Below are 23,530 nucleotides of genomic sequence, written 5' to 3'. Positions count from 1 at the left end.
CGCTGGCTTATTGTGTCCCAGTCCTAGTCTGCATGGTCTTTATTGTATATTAGACTTTTGGGCGTATTTACCCAAGCAACGAGTTTCATGGACTTGCAAAGGTTGCACAATCTAATTATTCGGCCTTGAATGATTAAGGATATAACTCCACCCACTGATGTGACATGTGAAACACAAGTTTGTTTACTTTACTATCGTGGAAGGTTGTTAAAAGAAAATATATCATTGTCCGGGTTAAGTATCTGCGTCATGAAGAAAGTATTTTAAGATGTTTTACTTTAGTCAGTAAATTTTTAAATCATTATTTAGAATTGTGAAGTGGGTCTATAAATCCTTTTTCAAGCCAATGACCTTTTTCTAACTGAATGGAAAATGCAATCACTCCGTGACTCGTTGTCTTTCCTTCTATTACTAGTATATTTATTGCGTTCAATGATCTTCAATGTCGAAATTTCTAGTTATTTATTTGAAAGTTATGAAAGTATATTCTAACTGTAACATGTGTAAAGTAATTTCTTATAAATGATAAAGCTTAACGGTCCAATGACCTAGATACTAGTATAATTTATGATGCTGCTACTAAAAACCAGCCGGCGTCATACACTGGAAAAATTACATACGAACCAAGCATCAAAAGCACACGGATTTGTCTAGGTATAATGGATTAAGGCCCACAACCCTATTAAATAATTGTATTGATAACATATGCAAACCCCATAGTTTTTGGGTTTTGAAAGCCTGTATTGTAATGTACATGTATGATTCATATCGATAATGCTGCAGGAACATTTAACATATGAACACAATTGATTTTAGTAGACATGTTATAAATCAAGTTTCCTCCGGTAATCCTTGACGTATGATTACGGTAGATTTGTATGCATATACATATACGTTAAAGTATCATAAAGGATATATAAATCCATACTATAGTGTGTATTTATTACAGTGTCTAGTTACATATTTCAATATCGTTTTGTTATGATCAAATTATAACAACTCGTCTTATTCACCTCTCATTTGATTATGACACGCCTAATAAAGGCTCGCATGATAACATCACATTAATGGGTATTTTTTTCTATTAACGTCTTTTGTTACATGTAACAGGTAAAGTTACTTGCCCTTTTGGTATTTACATTGTTACATATAAACGCATATAATTATGATAGTATTAATGATTGGAATGCGTCCTTCAAGCGAGAGGAAGAAACCAAAAAACCTGCGATTAAGCCACGGTCGCACTTTAAATTAAAATTCAATACGTGTACGATACACCTTGAGGATGTTAGCGCGAATGGGTTTATATAATGCACACAAACATATTATCGTCAATGTAGAATGATAGTTTTCATTAATTACAGAGGGAATCTTTCAACGATAATGCATGGTTTTCAATTTCATTTAACGAAGTATTGGTGTAAACACTAAAACTGCATGAGCTGAAACACATTTTGCTAAATATGTGACAAAAAGAAAAATATAAAAGTTCAAGGTTGAATACATTGATATGATTAGTTGTGGTAGTGTTAATCATTTCTTGCATATTTAAGATAAGAGCAGACTAAACTATAGGTACTGCAAAGGGAGTAAGTATCATGTGACCAGGATGGAGAGCATGAATCTTTGGACTGCCACTGGAAAACTGAGAGGAAATGTTGACCGGATACGGGCACGACTTTGACCTAGCAATAGATCACTTACAGAGCAAAATGAAGCATGCAGCTGATTCGGCTTAATTCTTTTGATGTCAGTCCCCTAAATAAAACATGAAAAAATCCAATGATTTTTAAATACAGATTTTGGAGTATATAAGGAAGGACCAGTACAATTAGCATAGAATGATAGTTGCACTCCAGAATGTTTGCTCTCCAAAAACACATGTTAATACTTTCTGTCGTGGTGTATAGTGCCTGTTTTTGTTGCTGGTTTCTAGTCCTAGTTTAATGCATCACTCATTCACAACGGTTTCATTGATTTGATTTGCCTTTTCTCACATTCAAAAATACCATATCAATGGACAATGGCATTCACAAGCTAGGGTGAGGAATATTCAGAAAAAAAAACTTTCATGTGGACTTAATACGTGTATGCATAGAAAACTGTCAAAAATCTTTTAAGTATTCCAGTCAGTTGAAAAAAGATGTCAGAGAGAATGTTTTATCCACCATTTTGCCATTACACAGGGCATTACAATATTAATCTACTATTCCAAACTATTTGTGGACCATGACAAATTTATTTTATGTAACATGAAGAAGGATGGGGTCAATATTGATTCAAAATCAACCTACCAAATAATCATGATATAAAATTGAACACCACACCATCAACAATATCTAATACTGGATTCCAAGTTAGAGACCTGAACCTGAACATAACATTTACAAACATACAAGAAAAGACACAGATACAGATATAAAAGACTTTAATAAAATATATGTTTAATACATTGTTCAAAAATAAAATTTACATGATACATATACAAATTTAACAAAGTTCAAAACAGTGTAAAAACTTGGACATTAATTAATGGTCATCAATACAGATCGTCATTTCTCAGTAATACTATAACAGTCAATATTCTGCATACAGCAGTCAGCTGGGTAACACAACTACACAACTTGAGGGCAACAATGATTATATTCAGCTAAAATATCAGTTGGCATTAGAAATGTATTTAATTTAACAATAGTAATCTCAATAGAAGGAAAAAAATGCAAAAATTTATCTCATCTACTGTTGATACATTGGAAAAATTCATTTTTCAAGATCTCATGATTTTGGTCTAGGTTGCATCATGCATCTAACCCTGTGTGATTCAATGTTTGCTTAAACTAATTATAAGCTATGAAGCACCAATTTTGTTTTGGCATTTAGGAAAAACTTTCAATATATGGCACATTACAACACTAAATTCTGTTTGTTTAAGTTATTGTATAATGATTTTTCTTTCTAAGTTGAAAAGAATTTTAGAACTTTGGGAGAGAAATATTTTGTAGCTGACTAATATTTTTAACATAGTATTACATCATAGTGCTTTCTAAGGTTTAAATCTTGTCAGTTAACTTGACAAGTGATATAATATTAATAGTCTAGTTCCTTACAAAAAGTCACTGTAGATGAATTCAAAGCTATAAAAAAGATTAAATTGTGATAATCTGAGTCAATTGTTTATAGCACTTTTATTGAAAAGATGTAACCTTAGCTTGACCTTAGATGTCAATAAATAAGTTGTTAGAGACAATTCAGTATTTTGTGAGATTTTTAAGTGAAAACTACATGTACTTCTTTGTTTTAATCTGATTTCCTGACAGACCTTCAGATGATTTATATTAAAATACATGAGTTCAATATACATAATATCCATAACCTGGTGTACAATTATTGAAGTACTCCTTCAACTTAAAGAACAGGATTTACAGATATAAGATTTAGAGCTTGACATATAGCAGACACTTGTCTATTGTTGAACCTTTTAGGTAGCCATCCAATTTTACTTATTTTTTTGTTTGAGGTTGTAGTATTTCTTATCATGCAACTTAGTAAGTTACAGATATTTCAAAGCCCATACAATTTTACAGGCATTAAAAAGAGTGATTGCTAGATATTCACAGAGAAAATTCGATATTTATGGTAGCTGCAGCCTAATCTGGTTTACCTCACTATAGGTTTTGGATTGTTTAGGGTTGATGAACAATAGAGGAATAGGTGAACCAAAGTTTTGTCAAGACTGGATTGAAAAGTAGCATTGACCTTTGACCTAAGTTTTAATAGGGTTCATCCTGTACTTATGTGTAATCATTTAAAATTTTGTTAAAAAGAAAATGTTTGCAACCTTCATAGTGCAAGTTTCTTTCAATATTTACCTCAAAACAACCTTCACTTTGGACCATGATGAAAGAAACAGTTTATAACCTTCTCATGGTGAAATTTGGTTCAAAGTTTCATTAAATTTGATGCAAGAATAAAGATCAATTGTGCCTTCCTGTTGATATACCATTGTGTTTTTGCCCTTGACCTCTAACATCGAAATTGAAAAGGACCCAAGCAACCCTGTGGGAAAGCACTGTACAAATTTAATGAAGTTTAAAGCACACTGGAACTCTAATGTTTCTATAATTAAACAGAAGGGTAGCATGACCATACTGAAATATTGAAATCTAACTGTATCACCACCAGTTATACATTATAAAGAGAATCACAAAGATTATAAAGTCATCTCAGTTTAAATAGGGAAGATAAGTTAAGGTAAAACAATTTTCTGACTATATTTACCTACCTGACACAACACGTTTATATTTGCTTTCACCTTTTAAAAAGATAAAAAGATTTCAAATAATCTTCAATTTTCATCATGTCACAAACTTTGAACAAAATTACAAAAAAATTGTTTGACAACCACTGTTTATCTTTAAATCACATTTCTTTCCTTTAAAATTATCATAACAAATACATACAGATCAAGTGAAGTGTTACTTCCTACTTATAAGTAACATTTCCTTGTTATTTCGTTAAGATCTCTAATCTTAAAGAATTTTACATATTATATTGGGAGTATCTATAAATAAATAGTTTCTATATTAACAATTGACTTTTTCACATTTGAGGGGGGCTCATTGGGGGGTTCTGATCCTGTATCCCGCTTAACTGTTTTGTCAGATTCCTGTATCCCGCTTACACTATTTAGTTAGCAATTCTCATTTTTTTGTAATTTCCCCTGTCCTGTTAGACTTCATTTCCCATTAACATGGCACAATAATTTGACTTTCACTTGTCACGCTTACAAAAATATCGACTATCTTGCGTCAGGCTTAGACCCCAATGCGACCCACTTTTGACCTAAAAATACATTGTTCTTTTTGAGAAACATCACTACAAATCTGTAATATTGCATATTAATATGTATTTAACACAACATTATATTCCCTGTTAAATTATAAATAAAACCAAAATTATTTTGTAATATTCGCTGATATTGTTCATGGCAATATTGCTTCAAAATGGTGGCATTATTGTAAGGTTTCAATTTGGAAACACATATTTGGTCTTGGAACTAATAATTCATTTTAGGATTAGCTATAAGTTTACTACAGAGCAATATATTCTACTACCAGATAATGGCCACTATCAACAAATTGAATATTTTGCCATGATTTTGGTGTGCGAACAGACCTCTTCCCCATCCCCATATTGTTAGAATTTAGTTCAGCTTTGTTACGGGTGCTGTTACAACCCTGGGAGGGAGTGTTTTCCAGACTTTGATGGAAAGAAGGGATAATGAAAAAATAACATCACACATGCCAAGGATTTAATAGCCCCCAGTATAAATACAACAGATCATAACATTGAATGATAATAGATTAAATCATATGAAGTAAGAGAGCAACTATTTACAAATGTGGAAATACATTGATTTTATAATCTGTCCTGTCGCAAGATATTTTATCGCAAGAATTTTTAGAATAGATTTATAATTTTGTGTGAATAGGATTCATATAACAATTTATCAAGTCTAGCCAAGATGTTATCAACAAGGTTTTTCTTTTTAAGAAAAATCAAGTGATCAATGTAGATAAAAGAAAGTATGAGCTGAAATAGAGCAACCCAACAAATAAACAAAAATAGACATCAAGTAACCCTTAAAAGTTCAACAATAGACAAGAAGTTGTATACATGTATATATATTTCTAGCTCTAAATATGTCAGTATGGACATTAGAATAAATTCTAAGAGAAAAAAAATATGACACACTATTTACAAATTGTCAATAGATAAAAATATTTGAGATCAAAATCTGTTGACGAAAAACCTTGAGACAGGCACATAAACATATGGTGGGGTCAAACTAGTTTGATAAGGTTGTGGGGTCGAGAAAATTAGTTTATTCTGTAATAGGTTGACAATTTGTTTTTGTTTACTCTTGGACATTGTCTAGATTTCAGTTTGATCTTTTAGTGATTTCACTGATACTAGTAAGTGATTTTTGGTATTTAATACCTAGTACTCTTGTCTAAATTGCAGTCGCAAGTTTTTATAAGTTGAAGTAGGGATTTCATCTTAATCTTTGATTGATTTCACTGATTTTTGGTGTTTATGCCACTTTAAGTGCTATTGTCTATATTGTGGCAGTAAGTTTTTATAAACAAAAGAAATAGTCCCTGTAGAGAACCACCAGCCTTTCGCTAGAAAAATGACATCCTTCTCAATATCAGAGTTTATAGCATCTGCCACATGCGTTTAAAACTCCAAACTTATGTGTTGACTACCAGTAGCCAGTGTTTATGTAGATGAACTACTTACACAACTCAGTTACAGAGGCCTACTTTAATTTCAGACAATAGAATTAAAAATTTACAGATAAAGTTTCGAAATTTGTGACATTTTAACTTTCTGCGGTAGCCAATTTTATCTTAAGTAATAAATCTAGCTCATCTAGTATGTACGTATGCCTAAAAATGTTTAAACTGACAAGTTAAACTCTGCTACAATATACAAGGCAAGATTACACTGAAAATATGTACAATTAAAAACTACTAAAAACGTAAGAATTATGCACTATTGTAATAATACTGTTTAGCACCTAGATATATACATTAATACACCACTACAACCTACTAACTATATTTTGATTTAATACTTCTAAAAACAAAACCAGCAGTTCTTTAACAGTCAATCTTAAGATCAACCCATTCTATTATTTAGAAAATTTCCCTTAAAATGCTACTGAAAAAAGAGAAGTGATCACTTTAGTCTGTATGGAATACAGATTTCTACAACTCTATAGTCTTGGGTTTATTCACTTGTGTGCAATATTTACTTTGAATGTCAATAGATTGAATTTCACCCACTTAACAAATAGTGACTTGTTACTGCTATAGGAATCTGCTGAAATGAAGAATTATCTTTGCTCTATACTGCAGAATTGCTGTTGTGAGCAACCCAAGATGCAATATTTTTTTTTTAAATCTTGGTTACCAACATCCCTACATTATTTTTTGCAATATAACAAAGTCATTCAAAATTAAAAATTTAGGTCCATAAGTCATGTATGATATATCTTAAAATCAACAAATTAATGGGAAGCTTTGCTTTATAGAAACATAGTGTAAACATTTTGTGAAGATTCATCAAATCAAACTTAAATGTATCTTGAGACATAAATAGATAATTTCTCAATGATCAAAGTCCCATAACTATGGAACAAAAAATCTGAAAATTGAATTCCTAAATTGACAGGCAAAAATACATATTATAATAGAATGATCTTTTCTTTTAAAGACATGATTAAAAATTGATTAATATTTTCATAACTATTACATATTTTAATGGAAATTTTAGATATTTTGTTCAACAAACAATGAGCTTTGTTTTGTTTAGAACATCTTTAATCAAAATAATTGAGCAGGGCAAAATTTAACCCTATTTTATCAAAAATTGTATTAAGATAGATGTAGGGGAAATAACTCTTTGATATTTTGACTACAAACTAATCAAAACTTAATACAAATTTGACAATTCAGTTGTGACCTTAGTTGCAAAAAAGTTTAAAACATTGAGCAGTTTTCAACCAGTTTAAATAAAATTTCAAAATATATATTATGTATAAAGTTCCTTAACATATGAGATTAATTTGTTTTTCTATCCTTTACACTTTCTTCTTCTGATAAAAGCTGTACATTGCAAACTTTAACAACCATTTATTACCCTGTGCATTCTGCTTTTAATTCTGATTTATGGACAACCTTTACTTCAACAATCACAATGGTATAAGGGAAACAACCCTCAATATTTTGTAAATAAATTTTAGAGTTAACATTTAAAAATGTTCTTGTTTTAAAAATTCCATTAGGGGACATACTTTTCATTATTGTAGTATTAAACCAATTTTTTAGATGATTGAAAAAGAAAAAATGTCTGCCATGTAGGTGTGAAGAGAAATAAAAAAACTGAAGAAGGCCAATGGCTGAAACGTCTTAAAAATTGGTTTAATACTACAATAATATAAAATATTGTTTAATTAGAAATGGTGGGCAAAGGTTAAAATGTTTCAAACAGAAATATATGGGTGCTAACATTTTGTGAAAGGATCATGACATTAAGATACAAATAGCTATTAATCAGTGATAAAGTACCAGTTATAATTGTTTTAATTTTGTTAGAAATCATGTCAAGTTTTTAACAGAAATGCTTTTTAAAATGTATTTATTCATTATGAAAAGTTGCAAGATTCTATATATATTTTTAGTACAAATGTATTAAAGAGCAAAAGAGATTCCATTCTTTGTTTAAACATAATAATTAGAGTTTTTTGTTATGTTAACAAAATGAACTTAATAACATTTTTAACATCATATTATCATCGATTGGGTATAAAATTATTACTTTTCATTGAACACTTACATATACAAGTATATATAAACATTGGAATTAGTGAATTAAGTCTTTATCAATTATCTAATTAGTACAAATAAAACAGGAGTTGTCTTTCCTTATTACAATGGTCCCAGTAACACGTGGAATATATCAAGAACAAATATTGCCAACAAAAACAATACAACCTAACAATATAAAATATCATCAACAAGGATTTCCTCTATAATAAACAAACAACACATGTTTTTATTAATACTGACATCTCCAATGTTTGATTTGTGTTAATTGTGGAGACTTTGAACAAAACAATTATCATTTCATGAATGAGTATAAATATATATTGTTATACATTGTAAAATAAAATAGAATAAATGTGAATGGCTTATACATGAAACAACCGTGTTTAAAGAAAAACAAAAGAAAATAATATGTCTTTCAAATCTTCATGAAAAGAACAAATGTTAATTGCTTTTCTTTTAAAAATATGTTAAATAGACAACTTTCGAGTTCGCTGCATTTCCGTCAAAAACTCTGGTTTTAGTGAACATCATTCGTGCGTTTAGGTGCATCATCACTTCCGTTTCAATGTTGCAAGTGGCCGGGAAAACTATAACGTCCTATTGCCTGAATTATTCGGCAAATTAAATTCTAATAATTAACGATCAGTACTGCTGTCATTAGGGAATTGTAATTAAGTACTAACAAAACAAACATTATTTCTAGTTTATCCTGCACAAAGACGATCACTAAGATGCTTGATGAACGTTAATAGTGCAGGGATACAGGCAACCCCCTCTATCTGGTAAATGACGTCATAAAGGCGCGCATAACTGACACGTTTTTTTCCGGTGACGGATGAACTCGAAAGTGGTCTATTGCTTTCTATTTTATTGTTTGTAATAGGGTAAACTACTACAGAATAAATTTGTATGTTGGCACAAAATTGCATAGCACTTCATATTATCACAGATGTATAACTAAAGCTTAGTAATATCATGTACAAAAATAATATCAATCAAATAACAAAATTTTTAGAATATTTCCTAAAGCAGATCTATGGTTCAAATAGGTACAGCTATATTATGGATGTTATGGGACTATTTCTAATGATTAAAGCTTAATGAAAACTGTAATATGAAATGAAATCGTTAAAAGCAGTAAATAACTTCTCAATTTATAATTTCTTATCATACGGCTTTCGTATACTGCAACAATAATATCTTACATAAGCATCAAGGAAATATTCTTCAATATCGCCCTCCACAATTTAGATTGACTAGTAAAATGTTTTTTCAACCTTAAAATGACCTTAGTCGAGAATCTTTCGTTGTTTACCAAAGTTCATGCCTGCCTGACTTGCCCCTTTGTTAGTTCCATACTGCAGGCTGATTATCTGTTGGCCTGCTTTCAGCTGATCCTCAGTAAATGTACGTCTGTTTTCCTCTGATTTCTTTGGCCAAATCATTTCACCGCTATATCCTGGCTTAGTCTGAGCCTGCAACAATTAAAAATATACATCAAAAGTATTTTTACTATTAACCATATCATTCTTTTATTATCTTTAAAGGAAATCATACATTAAATAAATGGGGAGGACACAGATGATGCCCCCGCTTACATATCATATAAAGTTATAAAGGGGCATGACTCTAAAACAATAAATGTGACACTACCCAAATTTGTAATTGATCTGAGTTTTGTGAAATATAGCTTTGTGATTAGTTTCATAAACTTTGGTTGAGGCAAACTAAAGCTAGAGAAAGGAATGGAAAATTCAGCAATTTTTCCATTTGGAAAGGGGCATAACTCTAGAACTGTTAAAAGTCACATCATTAAAAGTTAAACTTGATCTGTTTGATAAAGGCAAAATAATATTAAGAGAACGGAAACATTTTTCCATTTGTAAAGAGGCATAACTCTAGAATGGTTTTTAAATTGATACTTGATCTGTATTATGTGGTAATAAACATTGTGTATATGTTTCATAACATTTGGTTAAGGCAAATTAAAGTAATGGGAAACCAACATTTGGACATACAAGACGTACGTATGTACATAAAGACGAATAAGGGTAAAACTTTATGCCTGCTCTGTTACAGTGGGGGCATAAATATTCCAAAAGAAATGTTTGTAATGTTAATGACTTTTATATGAATAGAGATTTAAATATACATCCACTAGCTATGTATAGACATCACACATACAGCACAAATAATTTGTTTCATCATTATCAATATTTACACCAGATTACAGTTAGCAAAATAATTGTTTTGATTGGAATTAATGTATGACAGCAACTAGCAGTGCTAATATAACTTAATTAATAGGGAGAATTTTTAACAGAAACTCAGTTGCAATATTCAGTACTTTTTTTTTACAAATATACTTTACATCAGAAAATGTTGTCTATCAAAAAAGGGTATTATTTTTAATTTTTTTGTGAATCCCCAGAATTGAACTTTTAACTGCATACCGGTAGGTAAATAAGGGTCAATCTAGAAATTGAAGCATTGTAACAAGTTTGCAAAATTTGTGTCTTACCGTTTCTGAAAATATTTATCTTACCACACTATATCCATATTCCTTGAATCAACAAATTTAAATACAGGGAAATATAAACATTCATTCAATGAATAACATTGGTTGATTGGTTGTCTTCTAAAGCTCTGTTTTAATTGGATAGGAAAATAAAAGCTATTATCATTGACTGTGGTGGTCTCTATGATGATTGAATGACACCTGTTTCAGTATAGATTATCTTATAATCAATTACTGCACACTGTTTTTTATCTTGTCTATCTAATTGATTATCTTAATTAACATATGAGAAAACACTGGAATCTACATGACAACAAATTTTGACAGTATGCATGATCCAAAATCATTAACACCAAAAGTTTTGATTGAAGCTCACAGTTCTAATTTACTGATATAGAGATAACACCTTCCTCTAATATCAACTTTTAAGCAATGCTATGAACAGAGCACGAAAATATATTCCATCACTAAACTGAGGTACAGCATTCAAAACTTATAAATGGATACCCCTGTCCAAAAATAAAAGGGGGGGGGGTTGCACTCATGCTTCAGTAATTCCCTATATAATTAACCAAATTTATCCAACAATGAACAAAAGGGTAATGAATGTACAAATGTGTTTTATAGTGTTTTAATATGAAGAAGTTCATGTCATGCCATATAATAAGGTATTCCATATTTGGTCCTTATGGCAGTTAACCAGTTAACTGTTGATAACACTACTGTTTTTGGTAACATTAGAAGGGATTTTAGTGTGTAATCATGTTTGTGTTGGAGGTATGTTCATATAATAGACCAGTCCATACCTCTATTCCTAATGCTCTGATTGTATTACAAACTTGTACTAAGTTAGTCCTCTCATACAAATTATCTGTCTGGAAGATATTAGCTTCTGACACACCATAAGCTTTGGCCTTGTTCAGGAAGATTCCTATCCTCTCCCTTTCTCTGGCCGATTGAAATGCTGGCAGTTTAGTTTCCTGAAAACTCTTCGCATTGAAGTCTATTTTATCTTGTGGTAACAACAAAGCATCTATCAATCTGTAATAGTCACACCAAATATGTGTTTTCTTAATGATAAATCCATCATACAAAATAAGTTTATTACAAATTTGTTCAGGTCTATTACAATACCGATTATTGTAAAAGAATATTTCTAGTTTATACATTACATTGGGTTAGAGTACTGTGGATTCATTTATTTTTGTGGGTTGATGATGGTGGTGTTTATACAGCCCTCGCACAGTCGTTTTTTCGCGGGTACCAATTTTCGTGGGTTAAGGAAAACTTGCATGTTCATGGATATTTAATTTCATGGTTTTGCCGGTCTGCATACAAGCCTATAGGAAATTTGTTATTCATTGTACATTTAATTTTGTGGTTTGCCTGTACCCACGAAAGCCAGGAAAATGGTATCCAACAAATAATAATAAATCCATAGTATATAGGAAAGTTGACTTTCCTCTTTTTTATACATGTACTTGTAACTTGGAAATCAATAATAGAAAAGTAATGAATATGTTGAAATAATTGTTTTAATGTTCATATCTTGATAAACATGATGCATTCTATAAGGAATTATCTATAGAGGTCTTATTCCAAAATGTTCTCTTGAATTGATGATTTCAAACTTAACTGTATATTAGTGTACAGGTATTAGAATCACCAAATTTTTAAAAAGTTTTTTTTTTCTTTTTCTGTCATCCTTGTCAAATACATTTATACCTGCATAAAACCATTCCATCTTTAAGTGTAGTATGGAAGAATGCCATCATCTTGTCTCTTTCTTCAATTCCATTTATTTCAATTGTCTCCCCTGACGTAGAACAAATCCATTTCAAACATTTTTTAGCCTCATCAATATCAAAAGATCTGTTTATCTGAGGAGAACAAAATAACAGTATATATCATTAGTAAAACTTCACTGTATAATTTGGTATGGAGATAAAAAAAAAAAATTCAACATAATAATCATTACTTTCACTAAAATCAAAATAGTTGGATTGGATGATGTTTAATGCCACTTTCAGCACTATAATGCTATTTTAAGGTGGTCATTTTGTCATTTGTGGAGGAAGCTGAAAAAACAGTTCACCTTTGGTAGGAAAACAGTTGGGGGCCAAATCATATAAATAATGGACACTGTTTCCTATGTTTGTATTCAGATTTATCATATAAATAGTGGACACTGTTTCCTCAATCTAATTAAAAACCGATCTCTCATCTCTCCCGTTTTCTGATATGTCGCGTGGGAGATCTAACGAAACCCCAATTTGAGGTCACATGTGAGTGACCTCGTAGGTGTGTCTTTTTTGACCAATGAAATTGAGTCTTCCACAATCTTGAAAGTTTATCGTAAGGTAAAGGGATGTGACTCATTTTATATACGACGAAATCATCAGTCAAAATAATTCATAAACTTTTTTGATTGGCTTATTAATAGGTTGTCAACATATTTGCATTTCATTATAAATTTGTAACTTCTAGTTCACTCAGATGTGACCTCAAAGGGGGTTTCGTTAGATCTCCCACGCGACATATCAGAAAACGGGAGCGATGAGAGATTGGTTCTTTATTAGATTGCTGTTTCCTATGTCTGTATTCAGATTTATCATATAAATAGTGGACACTGTTTCCTATGTCTGTATTCAGATTTATCATATAAATAGTGGACACTGTTTCCTATGTCTGTATTCAGATTTATCATATAAATAGTGGACACTGTTTCCTATGTCTGTATTCAGATTTATCATATAAATAGTGGACACTGTTTCCTATGTCTGTATTCAGATTTATCATATAAATAGTGGACACTGTTTCCTATGTCTGTATTCAGATTTATCATATAAATAGTGGACACTGTTTCCTATGTCTGTATTCAGATTTATCATATAAATAGTGGACACTGTTTCCTATGTCTGTATTCAGATTTATCATATAAGTAATGGACACTGTTTCCTATGTCTGTATTCAGATTTATCATATAAATAGTGGACACTGTTTCCTATGTCTGTATTCAGATTTATCATATAAATAATGGACACTGTTTCCTATGTCTGTATTCAGATTTATCATATAAATAGTGGACACTGTTTCCTATGTCTGTATTCAGATTCATCATATAAATAGTGGACACTGTTTCCTATGTCTGTATTCAGATTTATCATATAAATAGTGGACACTGTTTCCTATGACTGTATTCAGATTTATGTTTTAAATCACTTACCTATACAATTGCCAATAAAAAAGTCATCTTGAAGTTAAATGTATGAATTTTATTGAAATTTAATTAATGGAAGGGACATAACTCTAACATGCCTAAAAATCAACAGGAAGAGAATATTCTAATTACCCACTTGCATATAATGTAATGAGAATACTTGATGAATGAGGTTACAACTGTTTTACAGCTGTCTTCCTGGATGATGCTAAATTACATAATAATGTCTGTTTTTGTGTGTCTTGTATTAATCTAACAGATGAATGTAGCTGGAAAATGTAAAATCAAGTTAGTTTAGCTCTTACTCTTGATATTAAGATACAAAAAGCACAAAAACCTAAACTATTTCTGTCTGAACTAATGAAATTTTGTCAGTCAGACAGAGTTTGGGATACACTGGCTTTTTTGAAATCGCAAAACATAGTTGAAAATTGAAAACTAAAGTTTATCTTCAAACTTTCAAAGCTCAAGTATTTAAATTATTTTGAAGGCCCTTTATACACTTCTATATATATATATATATATACACTACAGAAGGAACTTCACTTAGATACACCTTCAAATAAACCACTTAAAATTCTGTAATTGCATTCCAAAAATAGAATGTACTGTACGTGTATAGCTTATCTTTGATGTGTCATGAATATTTTCGGTAAGTTCTGAAGCTGTACATAATATATCTGATAAAATGTTTATCCCAGATCAACATAAGAATTTAATCAAGATGAAGTTAATATGAATGGCAATAACAAATGAATGACATCACAAACCTTTATACAACATATGTCATATTATATATATATATATATATATTAGAAAACTGGACCAGAAAATAATAATACCAGATTTTCAGACATTCAAAGACACAGAATATAGTGTTCACTTTCAAATGAAACCAAATACATATCTATGAAAGACAAAACAAAACTAATCTAAAACATATTCCACTCTTGCTTATACTTAAAATATAAAATTTTGGAAACTAACATTTCACTTGGGTGTCAAAAGTCCCATTCATGCCAAAATTAATTTACTTAGTCTGGCAACTTGACTTTTGCCCATGTTAAGTTAAATCAACCGACTTAATGTAAAAGTTATGAGGACATTTGAGAAAAATAAACTGTTTGACATTAAATAAAAATTATTGTTTGTTCACAGAGTGACAAACTCCTTGTGAAAAAAATCTCAAAATATATTAATAAAACAAATATGCTGTGTCATTCAAAAGGAAAATATAGTTTAGTGTCCAATATAAGGAAAAAAGTTCACTGTCAGGTCTCAGGGCATAGAGGGAACCTGTAACATTATAAATAGGTCTTGGCATAGATGACAAAAGGGCAAACACCTCATCTGAGAGGACATTTGTGCCGTCTACACATGAATAGTACAAAAGGTCATTTGGCTCAATTTTTAATGTGCTTGGCACCTGACTACATAACAGTTGATTTTTCATCCATCTTCCTATTAGCCTTTATATTACTATTCAATACAAAAATTCTTCACATGGACCTCATTTCTAATACTGCATTAAAAAGTAACAGATCAATGACTCTTTCAATATCAAAATATTTTAAGAATGTGGTGTGTTGTAATAAAATATGAGAAGTATGAAATCTAATCAATACAAACATTTCTATCATTCTGCACATTTATACCACAAAATATTTAAATACACCTCAAAACATTAACAATATCTTAAGGACTGGTGAAGAAGTAAATTGTTTTTTAAAAACCACAGATTAAATTACAATTAACTGACTACTTGTGACAAAGTAAATATTTTGTTTAGGTCTTTATTCTTTTCAATGGTTCACTTACACTTATTTTAAATCACTTAATCGTATTTAAAAGGATATGTTCGAAATTATCCTCTTACAAACCTATGTATTCATTGTTTGTAAATTTTCAAGAGCTTCCGTAACTGTTCTCAGATTCAAGGGGTAGTTTAAGTAAAACTCGAATCCTTTAGTCTTTGGTAAAAAAAAAATATATATATAATTTTCAGAATATTCACTGAAACACATCCCTTCCTCAGCTAATAGATTTTGCTATTCTGCTAAAAAAAAAGAAAATAATAATAAAACTTTACAACAATCCCCCTCCTTTCCCAAAACTAAATATAGTGCACGCTGGAAAAGAACCTGAGACTAGAATCCCCTCCTACAATATTGATAAAGCTTGTTGGAATTTGCTGAACTTCCAGCACTTTGATACACATTTTACAATAGACTGTTTACCATATAGTCAAGGTCATATGAATGATGAATAAGGCATTTTACACACAGATGGATACTTAAAGTAAGCGTTAAATTACTTATCTAGTTGTATTATCTGTGAGACAACATGTTGCAGAATACTACATCAATACACAGAAGGTGTGTTTTTGAATACAAATAATTTATCATGTTTATAATCCAAGATTTTGCGATCAGGATGGTTTTATACCAGACTTTCTACTTTGTAGTTCTTAGCAATCAGGTACAAACAACAGTCAAATTATGGAAACGCAAAATACACCAGATCAGATCATGGAATCATAATCTATATATGCAATGTATATCTGCTTGTGTACTGAAAAGAGAGGGGGTTATTCCTTTTAATGATCTATAAAGTTTTTTAAGAGTAATCTCCCTTTAAAATTGTAGGTACATGTATTTTAAAATAGTCACACACAAAAAAAATAAAAAGATAATTATAGCGGATGGCGTCAAACAAACTTAAACACTTTACAATACTGTATATTATGAAATACAACATTATATCTTCACTCTTGACAGTTGAAGGTTAAACATAAGAAATGTTTGGCAAGTCTCATGTTTCAAAATTTCAAATATAAACAATCTTAAGTGGAATAATATCCAAGGAAGTGGAAAAACCATATACATGTTGTAAGTGTTCATCACTGGTTAATGTTTGTTTTATATGTTTCTCATTTGGTTTTAAATCATGTAAATAAGGCTGTTGGTTTTCTGGTATGAAATGGTCCTTTCCTGCACATTTTGTTATGTCAAGGCCTATTATTGTGACAATATGGTATGAGTTATGGCCAGGCCTATTATTGTGACAATATGGTATGAGTTATGGCAAGGCCTATTATTGTGACAATATGGTATGAGTTTTGACAAGGCCTATTATTGTGACAATATGGTATGAGTTTTGACAAGGCCTATTATTGTGACAATATGGTATGAGTTATGTCAAGGCCTATTATTGTGACAATATGGTATGAGTTATGGGCCGCCTATTATTGTGACAATATGGTATGAGTTATGTCAAGGCCTATTATTGTGACAATATGGTATGAGTTATGTCAAGGCCTATTATTGTGACAATATGGTATGAGTTTTGGCAAGGCCTATTATTGTGACAATATGGTATGAGTTATGGCAAGGCCTATTATTGTGACAATATGGTATGAGTTTTGGCAAGGCCTATTATTGTGACAATATGGTATGAGTTATGGCAAGGCCTATTATTGTGACAATATGGTATGAGTTATGGCAAGGCCTATTATTGTGACAATATGGTATGAGTTATGGCCCGCCTATTATTGTGACAATATGGTATGAGTTATGGCAAGGCCTATTATTGTGACAATATGGTATGAGTTATGGCCCGCCTATTATTGTGACAATATGGTATGAGTTATGTCAAGGCCTATTATTGTGACAATATGGTATGAGTTATGTCAAGGCCTATTATTGTGACAATATGGTATGAGTTATGGCAAGGCCTATTATTGTGACAATATGGTATGAGTTATGGCAAGGCCTATTATTGTGACAATATGGTATGAGTTATGTCAAGGCCTATTATTGTGACAATATGGTATGAGTTATGGCAAGGCTTATTATTGTGACAATATGGTATGAGTTTTGGCAAGGCCTATTATTGTGACAATATGGTATGAGTTATGGCAAGGCCTATTATTGTGACAATATGGTATGAGTTATGGCAAGGCCTATTATTGTGACAATATGGTATGAGTTATGGGCCGCCTATTATTGTGACAATATGGTATGAGTTATGTCAAGGCCTATTATTGTGACAATATGGTATGAGTTATGTCAAGGCCTATTATTGTGACAATATGGTATGAGTTATGGCCCGCCTATTATTGTGACAATATGGTATGAGTTATGGCAAGGCCTATTATTGTGACAATATGGTATGAGTTATGGCCCGCCTATTATTGTGACAATATGGTATGAGTTATGGCAAGGCCTATTATTGTGACAATATGGTATGAGTTATGGCAAGGCCTATTATTGTGACAATATGGTATGTCAAGGCCTTCTATTGTGACAATATGGTATGAGTTTTGCTCATGATTAAAAGTAACCTTTTGTTACTTACATCTTTTCATATAAACCAAGTATATTTTGTTTTCTTATGTTGTTTGTTTGCTGTCTCATTGATACATACATGTACCTACATCTAGAAGCTTCTTATCAAGTTATGTAAAAAGCTTTGACGCTAGTTCTTATAACTCAAAATGCTCATTTGAAAACTGAATTAAACTACTTAAACTTTGTGTATTTAAAAAGCTCCCCACTGAATATCTAAAGATCTGAAGGTTTTAAAAAAGGTCACAGCAGGTCAAGTATACCAGTTAAAAAATCCTGTCTGACATAGATATTTATGATTGTGTCAAAAGATAAGTATCATTATCAATGGCTGATCCACTTCAAATATTTTAATCCCACAAAAGGTCTCACAAAATGACAGTCATACAAAAGGTGCTACATAAAAAGTTCTAGTTTGGGGAATGTAACTGTTTACTATGAACCTGTATTTACAAATACTTGTTATCATCTTTTGAATTTTTTTGAATATTTCTTCGATTTATCTGATTTTAATTTCACGCATTATATTTGGCCTGGTTAAACCTCATACCTATATTTATAATTAAATTATTGAGCAACCTTTCACACAGTACAAAGTGATAAAAAGATTAACATACTTACAATTAAAGAGATTAATCAATATATGCAAATATATAGATTTGGTAAGTCTTTTTGAGCAATGTATGCCCAGAATCTTTCAATTAATACAACCAGCATCAGGACAGGGGTAAAAGGTTAAAGGGGGGGGGGGGGGGCAACTATATGTCCCCATATCCCCCTCACATGGATCCTCTACTGATCATTCATATTTCTCTGTATATCTTGTATATGGTAAGTCTAATGGGCCTGTGTAAATATTAACAAATAAATAAAGACTCTTTTGGGTTAGACTACTAATAGACTAGAAACAAATCTGAAACCTTGATAAATTTCAATTCACATACATTTGACATCAATATGTTTTTAAACACATTAATAATCTGTTGGTTCAAGGAACTACCCATAATACTGTGAGTGTTTCCTAATTAAATAATGATATAATTCCCAGCTGATGCCTACAAGTGCTACTATAGACTTAACAAAGTCTCATTGAGTAAATTCACATATGTTAAAACGGGTACAGGTATATTATTAAAATACCATTCATTCAGTTGATGAAGGTCCTTGCTTTATTAATGGAGTAATTATATATGGTGTTCCTATAGCACAAGTACATACCAATTTCACTTTAATAAATTACTTTGAACTAAAGATTTACACTAGTAGTGAAATGATAATTTCATGCCCAGGAATTTTTATTTTATTGAACTTGCATAACTTCTTACTTGAACTTCATGTAAGTCATGTAAGTAAAGGTAAACTCAAACTTTTATACCTAAATAATGTCCTAACAAAATGCAACAAGCAAATTAAAATTGTTCAAAATATAAATATTTATTGGTGTTTGCAATTGCATACAAAAAAAGATCAAAAGTTCAAACTTAAATTAACAAATAAAAATCTTATTATGCAATGCTATAAGCATGTTGTGTTTCCTTTGAATCTGCAACAAAAAATTACATTTTCTTTACTCTCTGAATAATTAAATTCTAAAACTTATATCCCATACTGAACCCCATAAAATTGTTTTCTTTCTATTAAATTTGCAAGATTCTTGATAAACAGAGGAATGTAGTATTTGATAAAACTTGTAATTACACAATATCAGTTTCAGTGTGTATTCAGCTGACAGTAGTATCAGTTAACTTGGAAACATGTGCATGTTAAAATAAAATTAGCAAGTACAAAATGTAGCAGGAAACAAATTTACATCAATGAGAAAACTGAGCATACTTTCTCATGAGGGGAGAAAGGTCATCTTTACCAATAACATCTTAATGACTTTAACAGACTTTAAGAGTAATTACTGGCAACAATAAAAATGAATTGAAAAAGCCTAACTACCAATGACAAATGTACCACAAGAATAGGATATTATCATTGTTGTATTCTAGGATTAAGCATTATAAATATTGTGCTTTTATCCAATTAAATAATTTCAAATTTTAAACCATATTAAAATGCATAAAATTATATAATTAATTTTTTTTTTTGTAAAACCTGTTATTATGTGATGCTTTGAACATAGCTTTTATCCTTTGAATCTGCAACTTAACTGTATAAGGTGCAGTGGCAGATCCAGGGGGAGGGTTCAAAAGGTTGAACCCGCCCCCCTTTTAAAAAAATTGTGCATAGTTTTCCTCCAACTTGATATACTGCTTTGAATATGATCATAAGGAGAGTTGAACAACAACCTCACAAGACAATAAAACAAAATAAAAGACATCTATCAGATGTGATTTCTATGTTCAAATTTGCATGGACTTTCATTTACAATTTACCATGTAAATAGCATGCCATGATTTTCTTTAAACTTTTCTGAGACATCTGTAAATATCACTCTGACATCTTCACTGTAACTTTCTACTAACAGGTGGGGTGAGAACATGAGAGAAGCTAATTAAGAAATCAAGATACAGGTTTATCTTTTAATGAGACTGGAAGTAGTAATGGATGGCACATAACAATAGGAAGCAGAGATGACATTTAGTGGATGACCTGACTGTTTTTTATCAGTTTTAAATGTGTAGAAAACTCAAAAAGAAGATATTTGTAAATCCAAAATTATCTTAAAATTGATGAAATTGATTATATATATTAAAATTACATTTTTTTTCAACTTCAGCAATTATTTGTTTTATATTTCTTGATATCTTTTCTAAGAAACATAATCATATTAAAGGGAAGTATAAAGCCTTCAATCAATCCATCCACAGCATTTAAAAGAATAAGTTCTTTAGACCAGTATCAAACTTTAAATTTTAAATCAGATATGGATTTAAAAAGTTGTACTCAGATTACAGCATTTAAGTTTTCAACTTGTCTAGGGGATGGATGCTCAGCTTCCATAAACCCCAGGAACTATCAACCATGTCATACACAGAAGTGGTCCATGATTACCTACCATAGTTATTGAATACAAGTATATACTACAAGATACCAAATGTTTATTTTCTAATAGAGGCCTTACATGTATATATATATATGGCTTATCCATGGTATTACAACAATTAGTAATTTCTATCATTTCTATGGAACTTTAAAAGCAATAACAATATTAAAGAGCAGATATGAGGATTATCTGATTGAAAGAGTATAATGGCTACTTTGGTGTTAAAAGTTCTTTCGACTAAAAGCTGTAGTAGTATTTCCATTCATAAACCAGAGGGATTCAGACCCATTTTGGAAATGGAAGTGGTAACAACATGAAAGTAAATTGCAACTCTAGAAGCAAGACTGGGTGTGTCAGTCAACAAGAGTGTAGTTGAAAAACGTATAAATCGGTAAACCAATTTTTGATAGTGACCAATATACATGTACTTGTGTAGTTTTGATTTCGAATGTCTCATCAGCTGCTCATAACCTGATAACACTGAGCACAGCCTATTGCACAGTTGGATTCCACTTGGAATCACATCTCTAAATCAAATGAAATCTAGAACTCCATATAGATCCCAGATGTATCCAGGTGTAATGATAAGTCGTTATCCTAAGGCTATTTTTTTCTTATTTTTTCTGTACACTTAGCTTTCATTTTTTATTACTATGCATTGTCAAGCTTGGTAACTCATAATTATTTGTCAGTAACTAAATGTACGATGCTGTCCCATACTGAACCTTCTGACCTTGTTTGTTTACATTTAAATTTCAATGGCGTCAAAATCACGTGATGTTAATTCGTTCTACCCAATCAAATTGTTCTACTGTCAATTAGGGGATTTTCCAGTGTACGGCAATTACGTTATTTCTTTGTGGGATATTGCTTCAAAATAGTTTGCAATAATTTTGGGTTTTATTCAACAGGAAAACTCTTTTTTTGCCATCCCTTTTGACATCAATGGAATTCTGTATGAATATTTATCTACAGTCATGATGGTCAGAATATCGATCTTTTTATAATGAATAAAAAGAAAATTCTATGAAAAATAAATGTAAATTATTTTCATTAACCTACTCTATATTCCTGTTCAAAATTATGGCATGGGCATCGTTTTTCAATTAGTTTTCCTTTCATTTTGGTTGGGCTTTTTTCGCGGGAAAATCGCGAAAGACGTAAGGAGCATGTCATTTTAAAATTCCTAAAAATACGATTTGCTTGACCTGTATTGCCTGCCACAAGATTGATGACGCTGAATGGAATGTACACAAAGCAATGGAGGCCGGAAGTGGGATTTTGTGAAGTTCTAGAATGTTTTTAGACATTCGGAAGTCGGGATTGAAACGGGCATTAGAAATTTGGCATTTTTTAGCAATAATTGAGAACAACAATGAAAACTTACCTTCAGAAATGTTTTTTTATTCAAAAGTGCAGAAAAAAACGTATTCTACATTGTTTTTCTACGCCGGAAGTAGCGTAGTGACGTCAATGCGGAGTTTCCCCGTGTGTTAAGTTCAAACACAAATACCTAACGAACTGACAAGATGAACGATTTTAGACTACGGTAGGATATATAGTTTTAATTTGTAAATACATATTATTGTAAATAGCAAGAACGTATATTAGATGTTAGTTATACGTCCTTGTAAATAGTTACAGGTGGATTTGTTACATTAAGGTATGAAGGGAAAACAATTCTAAGATAAGTGTCTGTGGCACCCTAAAAGAGCCTAGAGCAGTAAAGGGCCCTTCTGTCCTGAAAAGGGTTTTGAAAATCTAACTTCTAAGCTTAGTAGACACTGTCATCTATATATTTGTACGTAATGGTGAATTTTTTCATACCTTTTCTTGAGATTCTCTAGCCAATCCTGACTTTGCTGCTCGATAAGTTGCCATGTTTTAAAAAAGTTACTGTGACAGCAGAAGTAAACTCTTTCGTTCAAAAACGTGGGAAAATGCTCTTAGGTGACAGTGATTTTATGTCATGTGGACGCTTAAATTTCATAACAAATATGTGTACGCGTCCCGATCTCAGTCGGTATTAATAAAAAAAAATGTATGTGATTTTAAAAT

At 31.0% G+C, this 23,530-nt stretch overlaps 1 protein-coding gene across 1 annotated transcript; it reads right to left on the bottom strand.

Moving 5' to 3' along the window:
- Positions 1 to 2,413: 2,413 nt before the first annotated feature.
- Positions 2,414 to 23,455, bottom strand: LOC143048346 (myophilin-like). Its single transcript, XM_076221990.1, has 4 exons — positions 23,300 to 23,455; positions 12,640 to 12,794; positions 11,721 to 11,955; positions 2,414 to 9,871 (listed from the first exon to the last, which is right to left on the bottom strand). The coding sequence occupies exons 1-4, from the start codon at positions 23,351 to 23,353 to the stop codon at positions 9,686 to 9,688; spliced, it is 630 nt and encodes a 209-aa protein (XP_076078105.1). The 5' UTR covers positions 23,354 to 23,455; the 3' UTR covers positions 2,414 to 9,685.
- Positions 23,456 to 23,530: the final 75 nt, after the last annotated feature.

This window comes from Mytilus galloprovincialis, chromosome 10, assembly GCF_965363235.1.
Source record: "Mytilus galloprovincialis chromosome 10, xbMytGall1.hap1.1, whole genome shotgun sequence".
NCBI lineage: Eukaryota > Metazoa > Mollusca > Bivalvia > Mytilida > Mytilidae > Mytilus > Mytilus galloprovincialis.
Note: the sequence above shows the minus strand (reverse complement) of the source record. Positions and strands in the feature narration are given on the sequence as shown.

Bases quoted from the DNA above. Each gene is read 5' to 3' on its own strand.
- LOC143048346 (XM_076221990.1), bottom strand. From the start codon at position 23,353: ATGGCAACTTATCGAGCAGCAAAGTCAGGATTGGCTAGAGAATCTCAA. The intron at 11,956-12,639 runs GTATAAATGTAT...TGACTATTACAG, and splicing joins GATGGAATGGTTTTATGCAG to ATTGATAGATGCTTTGTTGT. The intron at 9,872-11,720 runs GTATGGACTGGT...TAATTGTTGCAG, and splicing joins TCAGAGCATTAGGAATAGAG to GCTCAGACTAAGCCAGGATA.